Genomic DNA, 14640 nt, shown 5'->3' on the forward strand with positions numbered 1-14640 from the left:
TGATCGGGAGTGGGAAAAAGAGAAGGAACGGCAACGGCAACAGTGGAAGGCTGAAATTGAAACAAGGGAACTAAAGATATTAGAACTTCAAAACGAAATACGAAGAAAGGGCGGTAGTGTGAGAGCCGGAACTCCTGAAAGAGCAAGCGATGCTTATGAAATAGGTCCGCAGGTAAGACCCGCAAAGTCTGTGACCGTAGCCGAGTTGGTGAATCGCGACACCACGAGGGAAGTGGCAGAGAACGTGGGCAACCGGTACGGTAGTCCAAGGAAAGCCGCAGAATCCGAGACCGTGTCCAGTGTAGTTGGACGTAATGCTAAGAGAGAGCATTCCGAGATAGCGTCTCAACGACACGAGTGCGAGGATTCTCCTCCAAGTGAGGTAGCAGTGGCAACGGACAACTTTGTCGGGACAGTTGCGAGCGCGACACTTTCAGTAGAGTCGATACAGGCGTCAAACCGGTAGAACCGCGAAAAGGGAGATTTTCCTAGCGTGAAAGGTTTCGAAGTTGAAACAGCGGAAACCCCTTTTGAGAGTAACAACCGCGGTAAGAGCGAATTGGAATGTCACAGTGGCTTCAGTGGCAAAGGCTCCGGAGAGGCTACCTTGGTAATACTGGCACAAGAAGAGTGCGAGGCTGCCGAGGAAAAGGATAGCCATAAGAGCCAGGCTTCCAGGGAAGACAACTCAGTTGTAGCTGAGCAGGGCGACAGCCAGCCTTCCAGAGAAGACAACTCAGTTGTAGCTGAGCAGGGCAACAGCCGGACTTCCTGGGAAGACAACTCAGTTCTAGCTGAGCAGGGCAACAGCCAGACTTCCCGGGAGGACAACTCAGTTGTAGCTGAGCAGGGCGACAGCCAGGCGGGCTCAGTTGTAGCTGAGCACTGCATTAGAGAGAATGGCGCGCAGAGCGACAGCCAGGCGGGCTCAGTTGTAGCTGAGCACTGCAGTAGAGAGAATGGTGCGCAGCGCGACAGCCAGGCAGGCTCAATTGTAACTGAGCACTGCGATGCAGAGAATGGCGCGCAGAGCGACAGGCAAGCTGGAGAGGACAACCCCCAAAGGAATGAGCTAGGGATCTCAGGGGCAGTTTCATGTCCGTCTGTCAGCTGCGTGGAGCTGGCACTCTGCTGCGAAGGCACAGAGGCCAGTTTGGAATTTGAGGAAAATTTCCAAAGTGCGACTGAGAAACTAGAGAGAGCTAGTTGCGATCAGGAGACGCACGCGGCACAGTCTAGGCGCAGAAAAAGGAAAAGGGCAAGAACCAAGAGGAAACGGATCAAATTCAAAGCCCTAAATTCGGTTGCGCGGACAGGTGCGAAAGAAAGAAATGCGGTAGAAGGAAAGGCGAGGCCTTCCCGCGTTGCACCTCGCAGACTTGCAACTGCAGTTAATGATCTGGAGACATGTGCAGCTCGTTCGAAGGCTGACTGCAGCAACGGAAAAGGAAGTGTGCGTTTTCCGACCAGAACAGGCGCGAAGTGCTTCAAGGGGCATCGGCCTGTAAGAAAGCCTAGACCGCGCCGTCGGGACAAAAAGCCAGTTAGAAAAAAAGCAAAGCGGCTCAAGAGATCAGAAAGCACCAGGTTGCACGGCACTCAGCGCTTGCGAACGCAGGCGTCGAACAACCGAGACGGCACATGCAGGCGTGTTCGGCGGGCGCACTTGAGAGGGATACGTCCTTCACATTTGGCACCGCATTCTAGGAAGCGCGCATGCCGAAAGGGTAGCCGAGCTTCCTGCTTGGGGCGAGAGGAAGAGGTACCTTCTCGCGCTGGTCACTGCTCCTCGTCCAGAGCCAGAGTCGGTTATCGACATTGTAGGCACGACCAAGGTTTTCGGAGAGCCTCGAGGGGGCGCGGAAACGACAGAGAGAGTCGGGGATCGTTTTTTTCTGCAGCCTTTTGTCACGAGTTGACCGCAGTACAATCAGTCAAAGCGCGACCCCGGCGGGCGCGTCTGAAAAACTAATCCTTTCAACTCGGCGGCGGGGAGTCAGCTTTTCCCCCCGCGTGGCGATTCGAAGTAGCTGTTTCTTTTTTTATTCCTCTTTTTTTTTTCTGTGTGTGCTTATGAAATCAGGCAGGGAAAGGCTACTTTTGAATTAAAACAAGTTGATCGGAGGTTACTGTTTTTTTTTCCTTACCTTAGAAAGGATAGGGCGTCACTGAGTTAGAAATCACAGGCGTCGATTTCCCATGCTACCAAGAGATAAGGGCACTCATAGGAGTGCCGCTCGAGTAGAACTACGCTTAGCGTCGCGTAGACGGAGCGTTGATCCCTTGACTGACTGACACCTTACGAAAGGGAGCCTCACTGATGTACACTGAAATGACCGAAGAGAAAACTCGTCTGGGGGAAGCGCTCGTGTCCAGACCTTTGCTTCGGACCACTGATTAGGTTAAAGAGGTTTTAGTTCAGTGTGACGCCAGTGATAGAGGACTGGGTGCTATTTTAAGTCAAGTTGGCGACGGCCACGAAGAGCACCATGTATGTACGTCAGCCGCAGGCTGACATGTAGAGAAGCGTTCAGCGTTTCAGACAAACAGCGCGCGTTTGGTTTAGGCGGCACAGATGTCGGGTTACCAGGGTTATACGGCGCAAAGTTCGTATTTGAGACTGACCATTGTCATAAAAATTCTTATCACAGTTTTGTCCCCCCAAAAATGGTCGCTTGCTTAGAAGGAGTCCTGCTCTCCAAAAACATTTTCTCGGTGCGTTTCAGGAACGAAAAACCGCACGGAAATGCTGATGGATTCAGCCGATTGTTGTAGACAGGAGTACTTGGTAGGACCACCTACTGTGTGTGGGTTTTTGTTTTTAACCTTGGTCCAAGCAGTCCGTCTTTGGCGATTTCAAAGGGGATATTTCGCGCTTTCTCGGCACCAAAATTACGCCAAAATTCAGTGAAGTTTTAGTAAACCTTTGTTGTCATTGTGGGAAGCCTGGTGGGTCTTTGGCAAATTCCGAGCGCTTGCTTGTGGGTCAGTGCCCTGTCTCGTGGAACAGTCCACTGATGCCATTCTTTGTTGAATGTTCGAGCTTGGATGCCATTTCTGGAAACCAACCCTTCCATCCGACTCCGGCCTCATCTCTTCCTGCCCAGCGGTCGTGAACGCTGGCCATTCGAGATTTTTCGGGCCGCGGACGAGCTGTTAAGAGTGGACAACGTGGTCCTGGGAGCCGGGTGTGACTCATCGCAAAGCAAGGGATATGACGAGGCCTGGCGCCGGCGGCAGAAGCATTGACGACGACGGACGGGGTTGTTGCACTCCAAATCACCGAACCTCCGAACCGATCGAAGGGCGCTGTCTCCCACGGGCCTGGGAGAAATTACTGTCAGACGAGTGTCGTCGTTAGGCAAAGATGCGGCGAGAGCTTACGACAGCAGCAGCAACGCTGGAAGCAGATGCACTGGAAGCACGGCGGAAGCAACGGTATACGTTGGCCGAGTCGGCCTTCGGGTCACCGGACTGGATGATGCTACGCAAGGTCACGCTGAGCGAGGCTGCTAATTGAAAGACGCTGTGTCGAATGGGTCTCGTGCTTCGGCCATCCGGCGGGGGAGTTCGAGAAGGTTCAACCACCTGCGAGGAGACTGCGGGATTCTGCTTTCCCACGGAGGCAACGCACAGAACACTTGCGGCAGTGGTCACGGTGACGCATCTGTGTTTGATGACTGTCTTCCCCTTCTCATCCCCCGAGCTGTGAGAGAGCGAGAGAGCTTCAGCACCGCCCCGTGCCGTGGGTGGTACTGCCAGCGTCATCAATGGCCCATCCGATTGGACAACGTTATTCGAACTAAGTTCCCCAGTCAGGGATCTGGGGAACGCGAACCGTATTTAACGGGATGTTGTTGTGTGATCGGAGCATTAATGCATTCGATTCGATTCCATTCTCATCTGTAATTATGTAGAATAAACCCTTCTGTACAGTTTCCTCGATAACGCAGTCCGACATTCTTTCGGAGCCGGTACCTGCGGGGCTAAACGAGTTAGTCATCTCCAGGACCCCTCCGTCTTCAACACTGGTTCCAGCGGTGGGATTGTAGCCCCATCTTTAACACTGCGTAATTTCCTTTCCTCAAATACAATTTTAATTTTCTTCATTACGGCTCCTCTTTATCTTTCTTTCACTCCCACTTCCTCCCTTCCTCTACGGTGCGGTTCAGGTGTCCACCGAGATGACAGAGAATTACTGCGCCATTTCCTTTCCTCAAAAAGCGTTGCGTTCAAAGGGCAAGGCATCGTGCCGAACGGGTGCTGGCGTTCCGTGGACTCCCTGGCAGCGCTACAACGCGCTGTCGCGTTCCACTCCTAAAGGCGAAGCTTAAGCGTCATTAATTAGCAGTTAATTAGTATTCAGGCATTAATCAGTAATTAATCATTAATTAGTTATTTGTCATCATTAGTAATTTGTACTCAATTATATGTGACGCCACCAGTGCCACAGAAACAGCGAAGGTGGTGCGGAAAACGCTTCCGCCTCTACCCACTTTAGACAGTCAAAGTGCCCCCTGAATTTTTGGGGTATAACGTCCCAAAGCGACTCAGGCTATGAGAGACGCCGTAGTGGAGGGCTCCGGAAATTTCGACCACCGGGGGTTCTTTAACGTGAACTGACATCGTACAGTACACGGGCCTCTCGGTTAAGCTTGTTATTAGCTTGGTTCACCCCTGTTAAACGTTGAAATTCTGGTACGTGTAACTATGACTAAAAGACGAGACAATGTGGAGTATCAATCTTGAAGCGTTTATTTATTTCTTATGGTTTCTTGGAGCCATAGGCCGTCGGCGTTCGTTGTGTTCATTGGCGTTTACACCGATTATTTTAAGGAAAGGAAGTGCGCATAATGGCTCCCTCGGTCAGTGGACGCCTGAATCGTGCTCATAGGTACGTGGGTGATGAGAGAGAGAGATGTGGGCTGGAGGCATTGACAAGGTTGTGCCAGAAACGCGGCTCTGAAGCCATAGGCCGTCGGCGTTCTTTGTGTTCATTGCCGTTGGCGTTTTTCCTCCATGGAAAACGGGGCAGTAGCTGTGTATCCCTCCACATTTATGCCCGCGGCGCATTCTCCTCGAGCATGCGCAGTAGCCCGCAGCCGCGAGCGCACGCGGCCAAGCACGCCAGCTGTGCGTAGTGACGTCACTTGCTCGTCGCGCATGCGCAGTATGGTCGAGCAGGAGAGCACGCGAAACGGCGAGACTGGCCAATATAGCTCTGGCTGCACAAAAATAGTGAACTGAAACTGCTCAAAACCTACACGGGTGACGGCCTGAACGCTGCATGTATGCAGAGGTTCGAACAGAATACGAACGCTAGCGGAACCCGAATATACACGAAAAAAAAAGAGAAGACTCAAGCTATGAGAGCGTTTATGCGAGCACGCAGTCTAGCGTTTCAGCCCGCATGCTAAAATATCCAACGCTAAACCTCGTCATAGATCGCATCGCATCACAAACCTGTTTCACTTAGCAGACTGCAAAGACAAAATTTCTGCAGGCACTTCTCGCGCTTCGCTTACGATGCGGCGTTAACTTGTAACTTAAAATAAGCAGTAAGTTGTTATTCTGCTTTGGATTATGACCGGCGGCTGCCAGAACCAAAATTTCGCCCAAGTTTCGCCAAGCTACAGAGAACGCCCGCAGAGGACTCTAGACACGTAAACAGCTGCAAAAAATTGGCGGGGGCTTAGCTTTGGTTAAGCCTAGTAGGTTGCGAATGCAAAAGTGCAGCGCCTCCAACTGAAAGAACGCTGCGTCTACAGGTCACGCGTAGCTATACCGGCCGCCGCTGCGCGACGACTCGACTTGGTAGCCCATCTCTCACCCTGGTATGATGTCACGTTAAGACGTCACTAGGCATGGCATGACGTCATAGGTCATTCTAAATGTCACGCGTGGCTACCGGCCGCCGCTGCGCGACGACTTGACTTGGTAGCCCATTTCTCACCCTGGTATGACGTCAGAGGTCATTCTAAAGGTCAGACGTGGCTACCGGCCGCCGCTACACGAAAGGCCGTTCATGAGCGTAGTATTGCTTTCGCAAGAAAATTTGAACCTCTTATATCCTCTATTAAGGCCAAAGCCTTTAATGCCTCATACTGTCGTTAGCAGGCGTGTCGGCAGATTTGTGCGCGTTTCGGCGTCACTACTTAAAGAAAACTGTGTCGAGGCCGGGCTCAGTGTCTGAGCACTGTTTTAGCATGAATAAAGAGGCGCATCTCGAGAATGCATGCGTTTCATAAATAAAATAAAATAAAAATAACAAAAGAAACAAAAATAAAAATAAGAAACAGAACAAGAATATAAAAATAAAAATAATAAAATATAAAAAATAAAAAAAACTGCGCCAGGGAACTCCTTGGTAAATTGGTTTTTGAGGAAAGGGAATGGCGCAGTATCTCTCTCGCATATCTCCGCGGACACCTGAACTGCGCCGTAAGGGAAGGGAGGAATGAAAGAAAAGAGAGAGGTGCCGTAGTGGTCTCCGGAATAATTCCGATCACCTGGGGATCTTTAACGTGCACTGACATCGCACAGCACACGGGGGCCTCTTGCGTTTCGCCTCCATCGAAACGCGGCCGCCGCGGTCGGGTTCGAACCCGGGTACTCCGGCTCGGTAGACGAGCGCCTTACCACTCAGCCACCGCGTCTTTTTGTATTTATTGCCTGTTTTAACAGATCATAAACAGAGTTCTGCGCTGCACACTCAAACAACAATAACGGACATGTGTTTCACTCGCGTGAGAAAATCAAAACTGTTTCAGGGAACACAACTCTCCCATCAACTCGATAACTTCATCTCCAAAACATAGCTCCTTGTACACTTCACGTAGCTTAGATACGTTTTCTTTGAAGTAATCGCGGACAGAACGCGCATCTTCATCACAGTGTCGTACAGCCATCCTGCTTCGCCAAATACTGTGCAGGCCAAGCAGGAAAATTACGTCATATTTATAAAGATCCGGCTCTACGTCCAGGAATCGTATCCCATACGGCGTTAGGGGTAAGTCTTTCTTTATTGTACGCTGGAGCACGTCCCAAAAGAGCAGCGCATCCCAGCAATCAATAAAAACGTGTTCTATTGACTCTGGTTTGTGACACAACAAGCAGTCAGCACCCCATGGTAGAAACAATCCCTTTTCCTCCATCCATGTTTTAACCGGCAACGTCCCAGTGTGTAACTTGAAGAAAAACGTCTTCACACCCGCTGGCACCAACATTTTTCATACTCTTTTTAAAACATTTCCTGCTTGGCCTCCACTATACATAGATCGATAGATTGGCTCCGGGAAGACAGAGCTCTTAAGAGAGCCAAAGTGCCCCTGATTTTTTTGTACATAGCCTGTGTTGCCGCCCTACCCCTATCCTTTCTTATATCGCTCCACCCCCCCCCCTCCCCTTTTTCTTTCCCTCTCCCTTGCTTCACGCTTCGATGGCAGATACCGCGGCTAGCAACGTTTTATTAATAATAAATAGGCACTAACAACTAACAAGTCAAGCCCTTTTTAAGCGAAATGAATGAGCATTTAGTCGAATAAACTCCTCTATTGACTCTAAATGAGTGCGGTTCGGGGTTCCACCGAGATGACAGAGAATTTCCTTTCTTCAAAAATCGTTGCGTTCAAAAGGCAAGGCATCGCGAAGAACGGGTGGTGGTGCTGACAACTTTTTAATGAACTCAAGGAGAGTTTTCAGGCCAAAAATGGCCCTTCACCTATGTGGAGTCCTTAGTCCAGGACCCCGCTGGACGAGACCGCTGCTCGCACCCGTTGGACTAGAGCTGGTTTCCGTGAGCTCGCTCTTCCGTCTGCATGTCTCGACAACATTCTCTTTCCAAACGGCCCGCGTGAGAAAACACGGCGCACCTCGAAGCTCGTTCTCCGTTTTCTCGAAGAAACTGCACTAAAAGCGCGATCATAGCCCTCTAAACACCACTTTAGCACGAAACAACCCGTCATTTCATGCAAGATTCGTCCACAGCTCTCAATTTCGAGCGCTCCCCCTCCCATTGGCTCGCTCCTCCGCGAATCAGAGGCTGCGCCTCCCACGGTTCCGCGCGCGGCCCATCGGGGGCGCTCGGGGGAGCGGAGGAGGGCGTGTCGCTACCCGCCTGGAGGATAGAGATCTCGGGCGAGGGCGAGCGCCTCCTTGTTTCCGGGCAGTACCGCCAAATATTTCGAAATGACCCGGTCCAAATTTGGAGGTGGCCATCGTGACGGGCTCGGTCAGTTATGGCTGTACATCGATTTTGGTCCAAATCGGCCAAGGTCAATCTGTCAGTCTGTTGTAATGTCGTCCTTCTCAAGGTTAAACAAAGGTCAAATCAGGCACGGAATGGTGAGATACTTTTGCGTTGAGTGGAGCTATCGCTCTGAAAGCACTGAGCAATACAGTGATCCTTCACTGGCGCAGTCCACTTATTTGTGGAGCGCAGGTGGTTTCGACCCAAAAGATCGTCTTTGGCATAGAAAACGCTGTACTGTCCCAAGGCGTTGGCGCAGTGAACACAAGGAGCGCAACTCAGTTGAGTGATCACAGGAACAGAAACCTCACGAAGTGCCCCGGCAGGTGTCGCCACACTGCACTTTATCTGGGTAGGCGTGAACAGAGCGAAGACCACCTGTCTGCTTCCTTGAAATGCGCGAACTATTCCATTTGGCAGAGCCTGCAGCCGCCGCGGTGGCTCAGTGGTTACGGTGCTCGGCTGCTGACCCGAAAGACGCGGGTTCGATCCCGGCCGCGGCGGTTGAATTTCTTTGGGGGAGAAATTCTAGAGGCCCGAGTACTGTGCGATGTCAGTGCACGTTAAAGAACCCCAGGTGATCGAAATTCTCCGGAGCCCTCCACTACGGCGTCTCTCATAGCCTTAGTCGCTTTTCTGACGTTAAACCCCATAAATCAAATCAAATCAAATCAGAGCCTGCACGTTATTTACAAATGCGCTTAAAGTATATATAAAAATTAAACGCTGCCTTAACGAAAACAGAAAAGTACATCAAGCCACGATGCTTTACAAATTATGATAATAAAAATTCAGGGGGGCACTTTGTTGACCTAAAGTGCGGTGAGGCGAAAGCCTTAAGCGCGGTGTTGCTGCTTGTGTCACTAACGTGTGGTTAAGATGCCAATTAAGTACCCAATTGTTTGTGAATCTTCAACGCTGGAGACACTGGAGGGCGTCTGAGAGCCATCCGTCTGATTCGACGCCTTTCTGCAATCACTCTCCAGCGTCCCAGACAAGGAGAACTACATATGCGTTGGCAGGAAGTAGCGTAGCCATTAGCACGCTCGGCTCCAGAACGGAAGGATGGTGGTTCGAATCCCATCGTGCACAGATTCTTTTTTCGGGTCTGACTAGACAAAGCGTGACACTTCTGGACAGAAAGTTGTCAGCAACGAGGAGGCATTAAAGGCTCTCGCCTGAAAATGGTAAGGGGATCTTACCTGCCATGTATATCTATAATGAACCAGGTGATGAGTTCGACAATTTTAGAATGAAACGAACAAAGACCAAATGAATTAGAATATGGTGTTTATCTTTGCAGATACATCACTGATCGTCTCTTACACGGAGAACGTTTCTTTGTATGTTCGTGCTTTTGCTTTGTTTTCAAGCCCATACTCTGTCAGTGGTTTAGACGCAGCTTATTTTAAGCTGTTGTGACATCCTTTTATTCTGTTGCCCGAGTTTAATTCCTGTTGGCTCAATATGCATGTTTAATTATAGTCATCGTAAGCATGAACTGATCCATCCTACTTAATTATAGCGACACCAATAGAAGCCTCATAATTTTTTTGTTTTCAGGCGAATTTTTGTAGACATTCGGTGTTTTAGCAGGCTGCCTAGACTGTAAAGAAGCACTCCGTGCATAGGCTCAATAAAGAACAGAAGCTCATGCACCTAATGGAAACGAACAAATTTTGATTTGATTTTACCACTAGGGCGCATTTCTTGGCACTGAATGATGCGTGGTACGAATCGCGCACTACAGAACTAGGCTGCATTAAAGATTTCAGGCTGTTTCCCAAGCCGGCGAATAATTTTTGGCTTTCCTCCGCAATCATGTTCCGTAAACTTTGACAGCTCGCGAAGGTGTGGTTCACAGCGTATTCCGACGGGAGTTCCACGAAATAAGATCCCGTACCAGAATGGGAATCGCAATAAGATCCCGAACAAGAAGAGGGTGGTGGTGGTGAAAAACTTTAATCAAAGAGAGCTTGAGGGTTAAAAAAAAAAAAAACCCCTGCTGCATGGTCGGTATCCTTAGTCCGGGACACCGCATGACGAGGCCCCGTCTCGTGCCCGCTTGACCAGAGCCCTTTGGGACTCCAGTGTGGAGCAGTTGAGGAGGGCAGTCTCCCATGCCTCTCGGGTGGGGGTGGGGGAGGGGGGAAGGTGAGGATTCTGAGTACATGCCCACACCATGTGAAAGATATCGCAGATCTCTCCACAGTGCGGGCAGCGCCCATCTGTGTTCGGATCGAAGTGTTTTACTATTGCAGGACAGAGAAGGGTTCCTGTCTGCAGGCGCCGCAGAGTTCGCTCCTCCGCCTTACTCAACCCCTTGGCAGGTGCCGGGTAGAGACGGTGGCTGTCGCAATAATAAATTAGGATTTCGCGGAACCGCAGAAGCGGTTTATGAGCTTCTGAGCCATGAGAGCTAGGATGAGGAGCCCGGTGTGTGAGCGCTCGGGCGGCCGCATCAGCGGCCTCATTGCCTCGTAGACCTTGGTGGCCAGGAGCCCAGATCACTTTTGTGCGAGTTGGATCGGCGAGAGCGCGTCTTAGAATTTGCGAGGCAAGAGGTGATATTTCGCCTGCAAGATAATGTTCACAGGCCCGGCGAGAGTCTGTGATAACCGTTTTCGATTTTGGATCGGCGGCAGCGAGAGCTATTGCGACTTCCTCCGCTCGTGTTGAATTTGGGGCCCGAAAAGATAGCCCATCGACATTCATTGCCCGGTGGACTACGGCAGCCGTGAAGAATCCCGCGGGCGACGGCCCTGTGATGTCAACGTAATAGACGCCCTCTTTATAGCCATATTGCCTCTCAAGCGTGCGAACCCGCGCTTGTCGTCTGCCTTCATGTGAAGCCATGTCCATGTTACGCGGGAGCGGAGCGACCAAGAGCATGTGGCGCCACAGCACCGGGATGTTCTCCGTCCCCTCTGGTATGCATGTGTGTTGGATGTGTAAGCGGTTTAGCAGGCGGCGCCCAGGCACCGTCTGCGATAGCCGCGTATATTGGTTCACGAGGTGGGCCTCCCGCAACTCCTGATAGGAGTTTACCACTCCCAACGCCTTCAGTTTGGCGTTGGAGGTAGCCACCGGGAGGTCCAGTGCTCGCTTTGTTGCCTTCCTGATGATGGCGTCAATGCGCTCGTCTTGTTGAACAAGAAGAGGGAGTACTGAGGGACCGCTGAAATCGGAACACCAGGAGTACGCTCTGGAGTGGTCACCCTGTTTATCGCCGCAAACACGCCACGAAACCTCGATAGCGGCGTCTTCTTTCGCGCCTGTTGAAAATTACCTTTTGTTGCTCTAGCGTATGTCTCGGAACAGAGAGGACGCCACGCACCCAACGAAGCGTATTCGCCAACTGCAGCCTGTACAGCCACAAGGATTGAAAGCACGGTGAATATGTATAATAGTATGCAGAAAATGTTTTGAAAATCTTAAACGGCGTCATATGCCACTAAGCATCACGATTTGCGACCTAAAAGGGAAAAAAATATAAATATGAAATAAAAAAAAACAATAAAATTACATTATAGAGAGCGGAGTCGAACGGCCGACCTTCCATACGCAACACGTGCCTTTAATCCACTGCGCCATAGCGGCGATGTGAAGCCGTCGTTCTGAATGAATATAACCAGCCTTAATGGTGGCTGCTACCTGCCGGTGGGCGGCGCTGTCATCGCTGGCTGTACCGGCTGCATTTGGCGAACAGGCGTACCGGATACTCGGCTGGTCATTACCCACGAAATTTATTGGGTGGACCCATAATATCTAAACGATTAGAAAAAGTTAGGTCTAAGGTCATTATAGCAATATACACCGATTACGTGTCTGTTCCACATAACTTGATGACCAACGCTTCAACTGTTTCAGAGTGTGGCGTTTTGAAAACGAGACACAAGCGCGGAGTACGAGCCCTAAAATGCATGTTGCAGTAACAAAAGAAGCGCTTATTTAAGTTGAAAGCCTTTAATGGCTCATACTGTCGTCCGTTGGCAGAGGGTGTCACACCTTTGGCAGCGTGTTAACTCGTTTTAACTCGGGAACTAAAGAAGACAGGAGAAACCCAATTGTTGCTTCAGATATAGGAGGAAAAAACGAACCAAGAAGCCAAGTTTGATGACTGTAAATTAATTAGTTAATTATAGGTAAAAAAATGTCGAAATTGCGTCGAAATAGCGCGGACTTCGATATAGCCACGGGAATGGTGTGACGTCACCTCCGCCGGAAGTCGTCACGGCATAGTGAAAATTGTCACAGAATGGTCAGAGAAACGTCGGATTTGTGTCAAATTAGATGGAAAATGAGTAATTCAGCGTAATTAACACTTAAGATCCCCGAAAGATGTATAATTTAGGTATCGATATAGCCACGGGAACGGTGTGATGGCTCATCCACCGGAAGTCGTCACTGCATAGTGTCCTCGGCTTTCGCCTGTCAACACTTTAGCTGCCAAAGTGTCCTCACAATTTTTTTGACGAGGCTTGCGCGCGTTCTTTTCTGTGCAGTTGTACCCCGGGCTGGTCGTCCATTTGGCCGCCATGCTTCTCGAGTCGTCGTCGTCGAACAGGGTGGGCGCGCTGCTGTTTCCGTGGGGCGAGCTACTACCATCATGGGCCATCGTCACGCGCATCACCAATGGCGGCGCTGCTGTCGCCAGTGCCAGCGACAGCGCCGCCTAGCGCGCGCCGCCTCAGGAGCAGCGCGCCTACCATTCCACCTCTCCTTCTTTTTCTTTTCTCTCTCTCTTCTCTCTACGACGACGACGACGACCGGAACTATTGACTTTCCCCTCTCACATCCCTCTCCTTTCTTCCTGAAATTCTTTCTGTGCTGTATCCTTGCCTCTACCTGCCCTTTCTAAATTTATAACGATCCTTAATTATACTGTTTATTCCTGTACCGACATCTATACCTATTCCTCCGCCAATCTTTCCTCTCAACCGCGCCTATGCGCTATCGTTCTTGTGGCGATTAAACTCTTTCGTTCACTTGTTCACCGCTTGCTCGACCTTCCTCGTATCTTTGCACAGACCCGCGCAAGTGCTGGGCTTTATAATGTGCACAGAGTGGGACGAGTTTTACAGACAAACCAGACCTTTAGCAATTACTCGTGTCACTCGCCGGTGACACCTGCTAATATGCTTCAGGGACATTTAATACACTGATGGACCGAGAAACTACCTTTTTGCTCGAATATGCCATCGTCGTTTTATGTCTTTATGCAGGGTACGGGCGATGGTGAACTCGGAGGTTCCCCACGTCTTCTCTTCGGTGACAAGGAATTCTTCCCCGCGCACTGTTTTGTTTGCATGAGGTAAACAAAGTGAGAAATGAGTTTAATGCGCATATTTACTGTTCTGGCATCCCCTCAATCACCTGACTAAGCCTGCCTGTCCAGAACAGAACCCGAGTCTTGTATTTGGAATCGGTGAGACAACAGACTACATAGTATACTACCGGCTTGAAGGGGTTATGAAAGCGGCTCTCCAAAAAGGTGTTGTTTGCCAGAAAATTAAAAATGACGAAGCTCGACGAATATACTCCAGCAAGAATTCTCTTAAACGCGTTTTGTAGAGGCTGAGTTATCTGTAGTCAGATTCTCAGTTTCGGCGTCATAGTCTTTTTCCCCTGCTCTCGCCACTTTTTGCACGCTCAAAGGTGTGCGCTCCTCCGCCATCCTCACCACTTGGCCCCACAGCCGGCTGCCGAATCCCACGGGAATTCCTCGGGAGGCGGAGCTTCTTGCAACCCCCCCCCCCCCCCCCCCTCCCTTTAGTGCCCTTAGAGCCCTTTAATATGCGCCAAGTGTCCCCGAAATGTTCTCTTTGCGAGATATTTCAAGCGCTTTCCTACTGACCCCACGGTCACGGGGTCGGATCTTCTCGCAATTAGATCTGCGCGAATAAGGAAACGCAAAAAGCTGCCAATACATCGGTACAGGAAATAACGTCTCAATCAGAACTTGTGTTTGTTTTCTGGAGAGACTCTACAGGTATACAAGGAAAAATGTGGAGCGAGGAAGTGGAATGCGTCAGAAACTTCCTTAAGAAAACCCCACAAAGGCCCCTTACGTCAATGGCCATTGGGCGCAAACAGAATAGGCAAATGGGACCTAATTCTTTATTATGCACAGCTACAAGGAAGGGGTGGTTTGCTGTTATATAAAAAAAAAAAACTTGAAACATGCTGATAGACAAGCAATTGCTGAAGACCATCTCCATCAGACTCCAGAGGGAGAAACTAATTGTCTCGACGCATTGGCTTCCAGTGACAGCACCACACAAGTCGCAAGCATTCCATGCATTGCTTATACTTTTTTCCTTGCACAGTGCAGTACCTGAATTACGGAGGTGAGCTTCCAAACCAAGAAGGTATTGCATACCTGTGCTCAT

At 50.2% G+C, this 14640-nt stretch overlaps 1 protein-coding gene across 1 annotated transcript in view; it reads left to right on the top strand.

Moving 5' to 3' along the window:
• Positions 1-13452, top strand: part of LOC149331867 (uncharacterized) — a 30893-nt gene extending 17441 nt beyond the window's left edge. Inside the window, exon 2 of the mRNA XM_089555586.1 lies at positions 12754-13452. Within this exon, the coding sequence (XP_089411712.1) occupies positions 12754-12927 (174 nt within the window). The 3' untranslated portion in view covers positions 12928-13452. The remainder of the gene's footprint in view (positions 1-12753) is intronic.
• Positions 13453-14640: the final 1188 nt, after the last annotated feature.

Source organism: Amblyomma mixtum, chromosome 8 (assembly GCF_055824585.1).
Source record: "Amblyomma mixtum isolate Tamu chromosome 8, ASM5582458v1, whole genome shotgun sequence".
NCBI classification, from domain to species: domain Eukaryota; kingdom Metazoa; phylum Arthropoda; class Arachnida; order Ixodida; family Ixodidae; genus Amblyomma; species Amblyomma mixtum.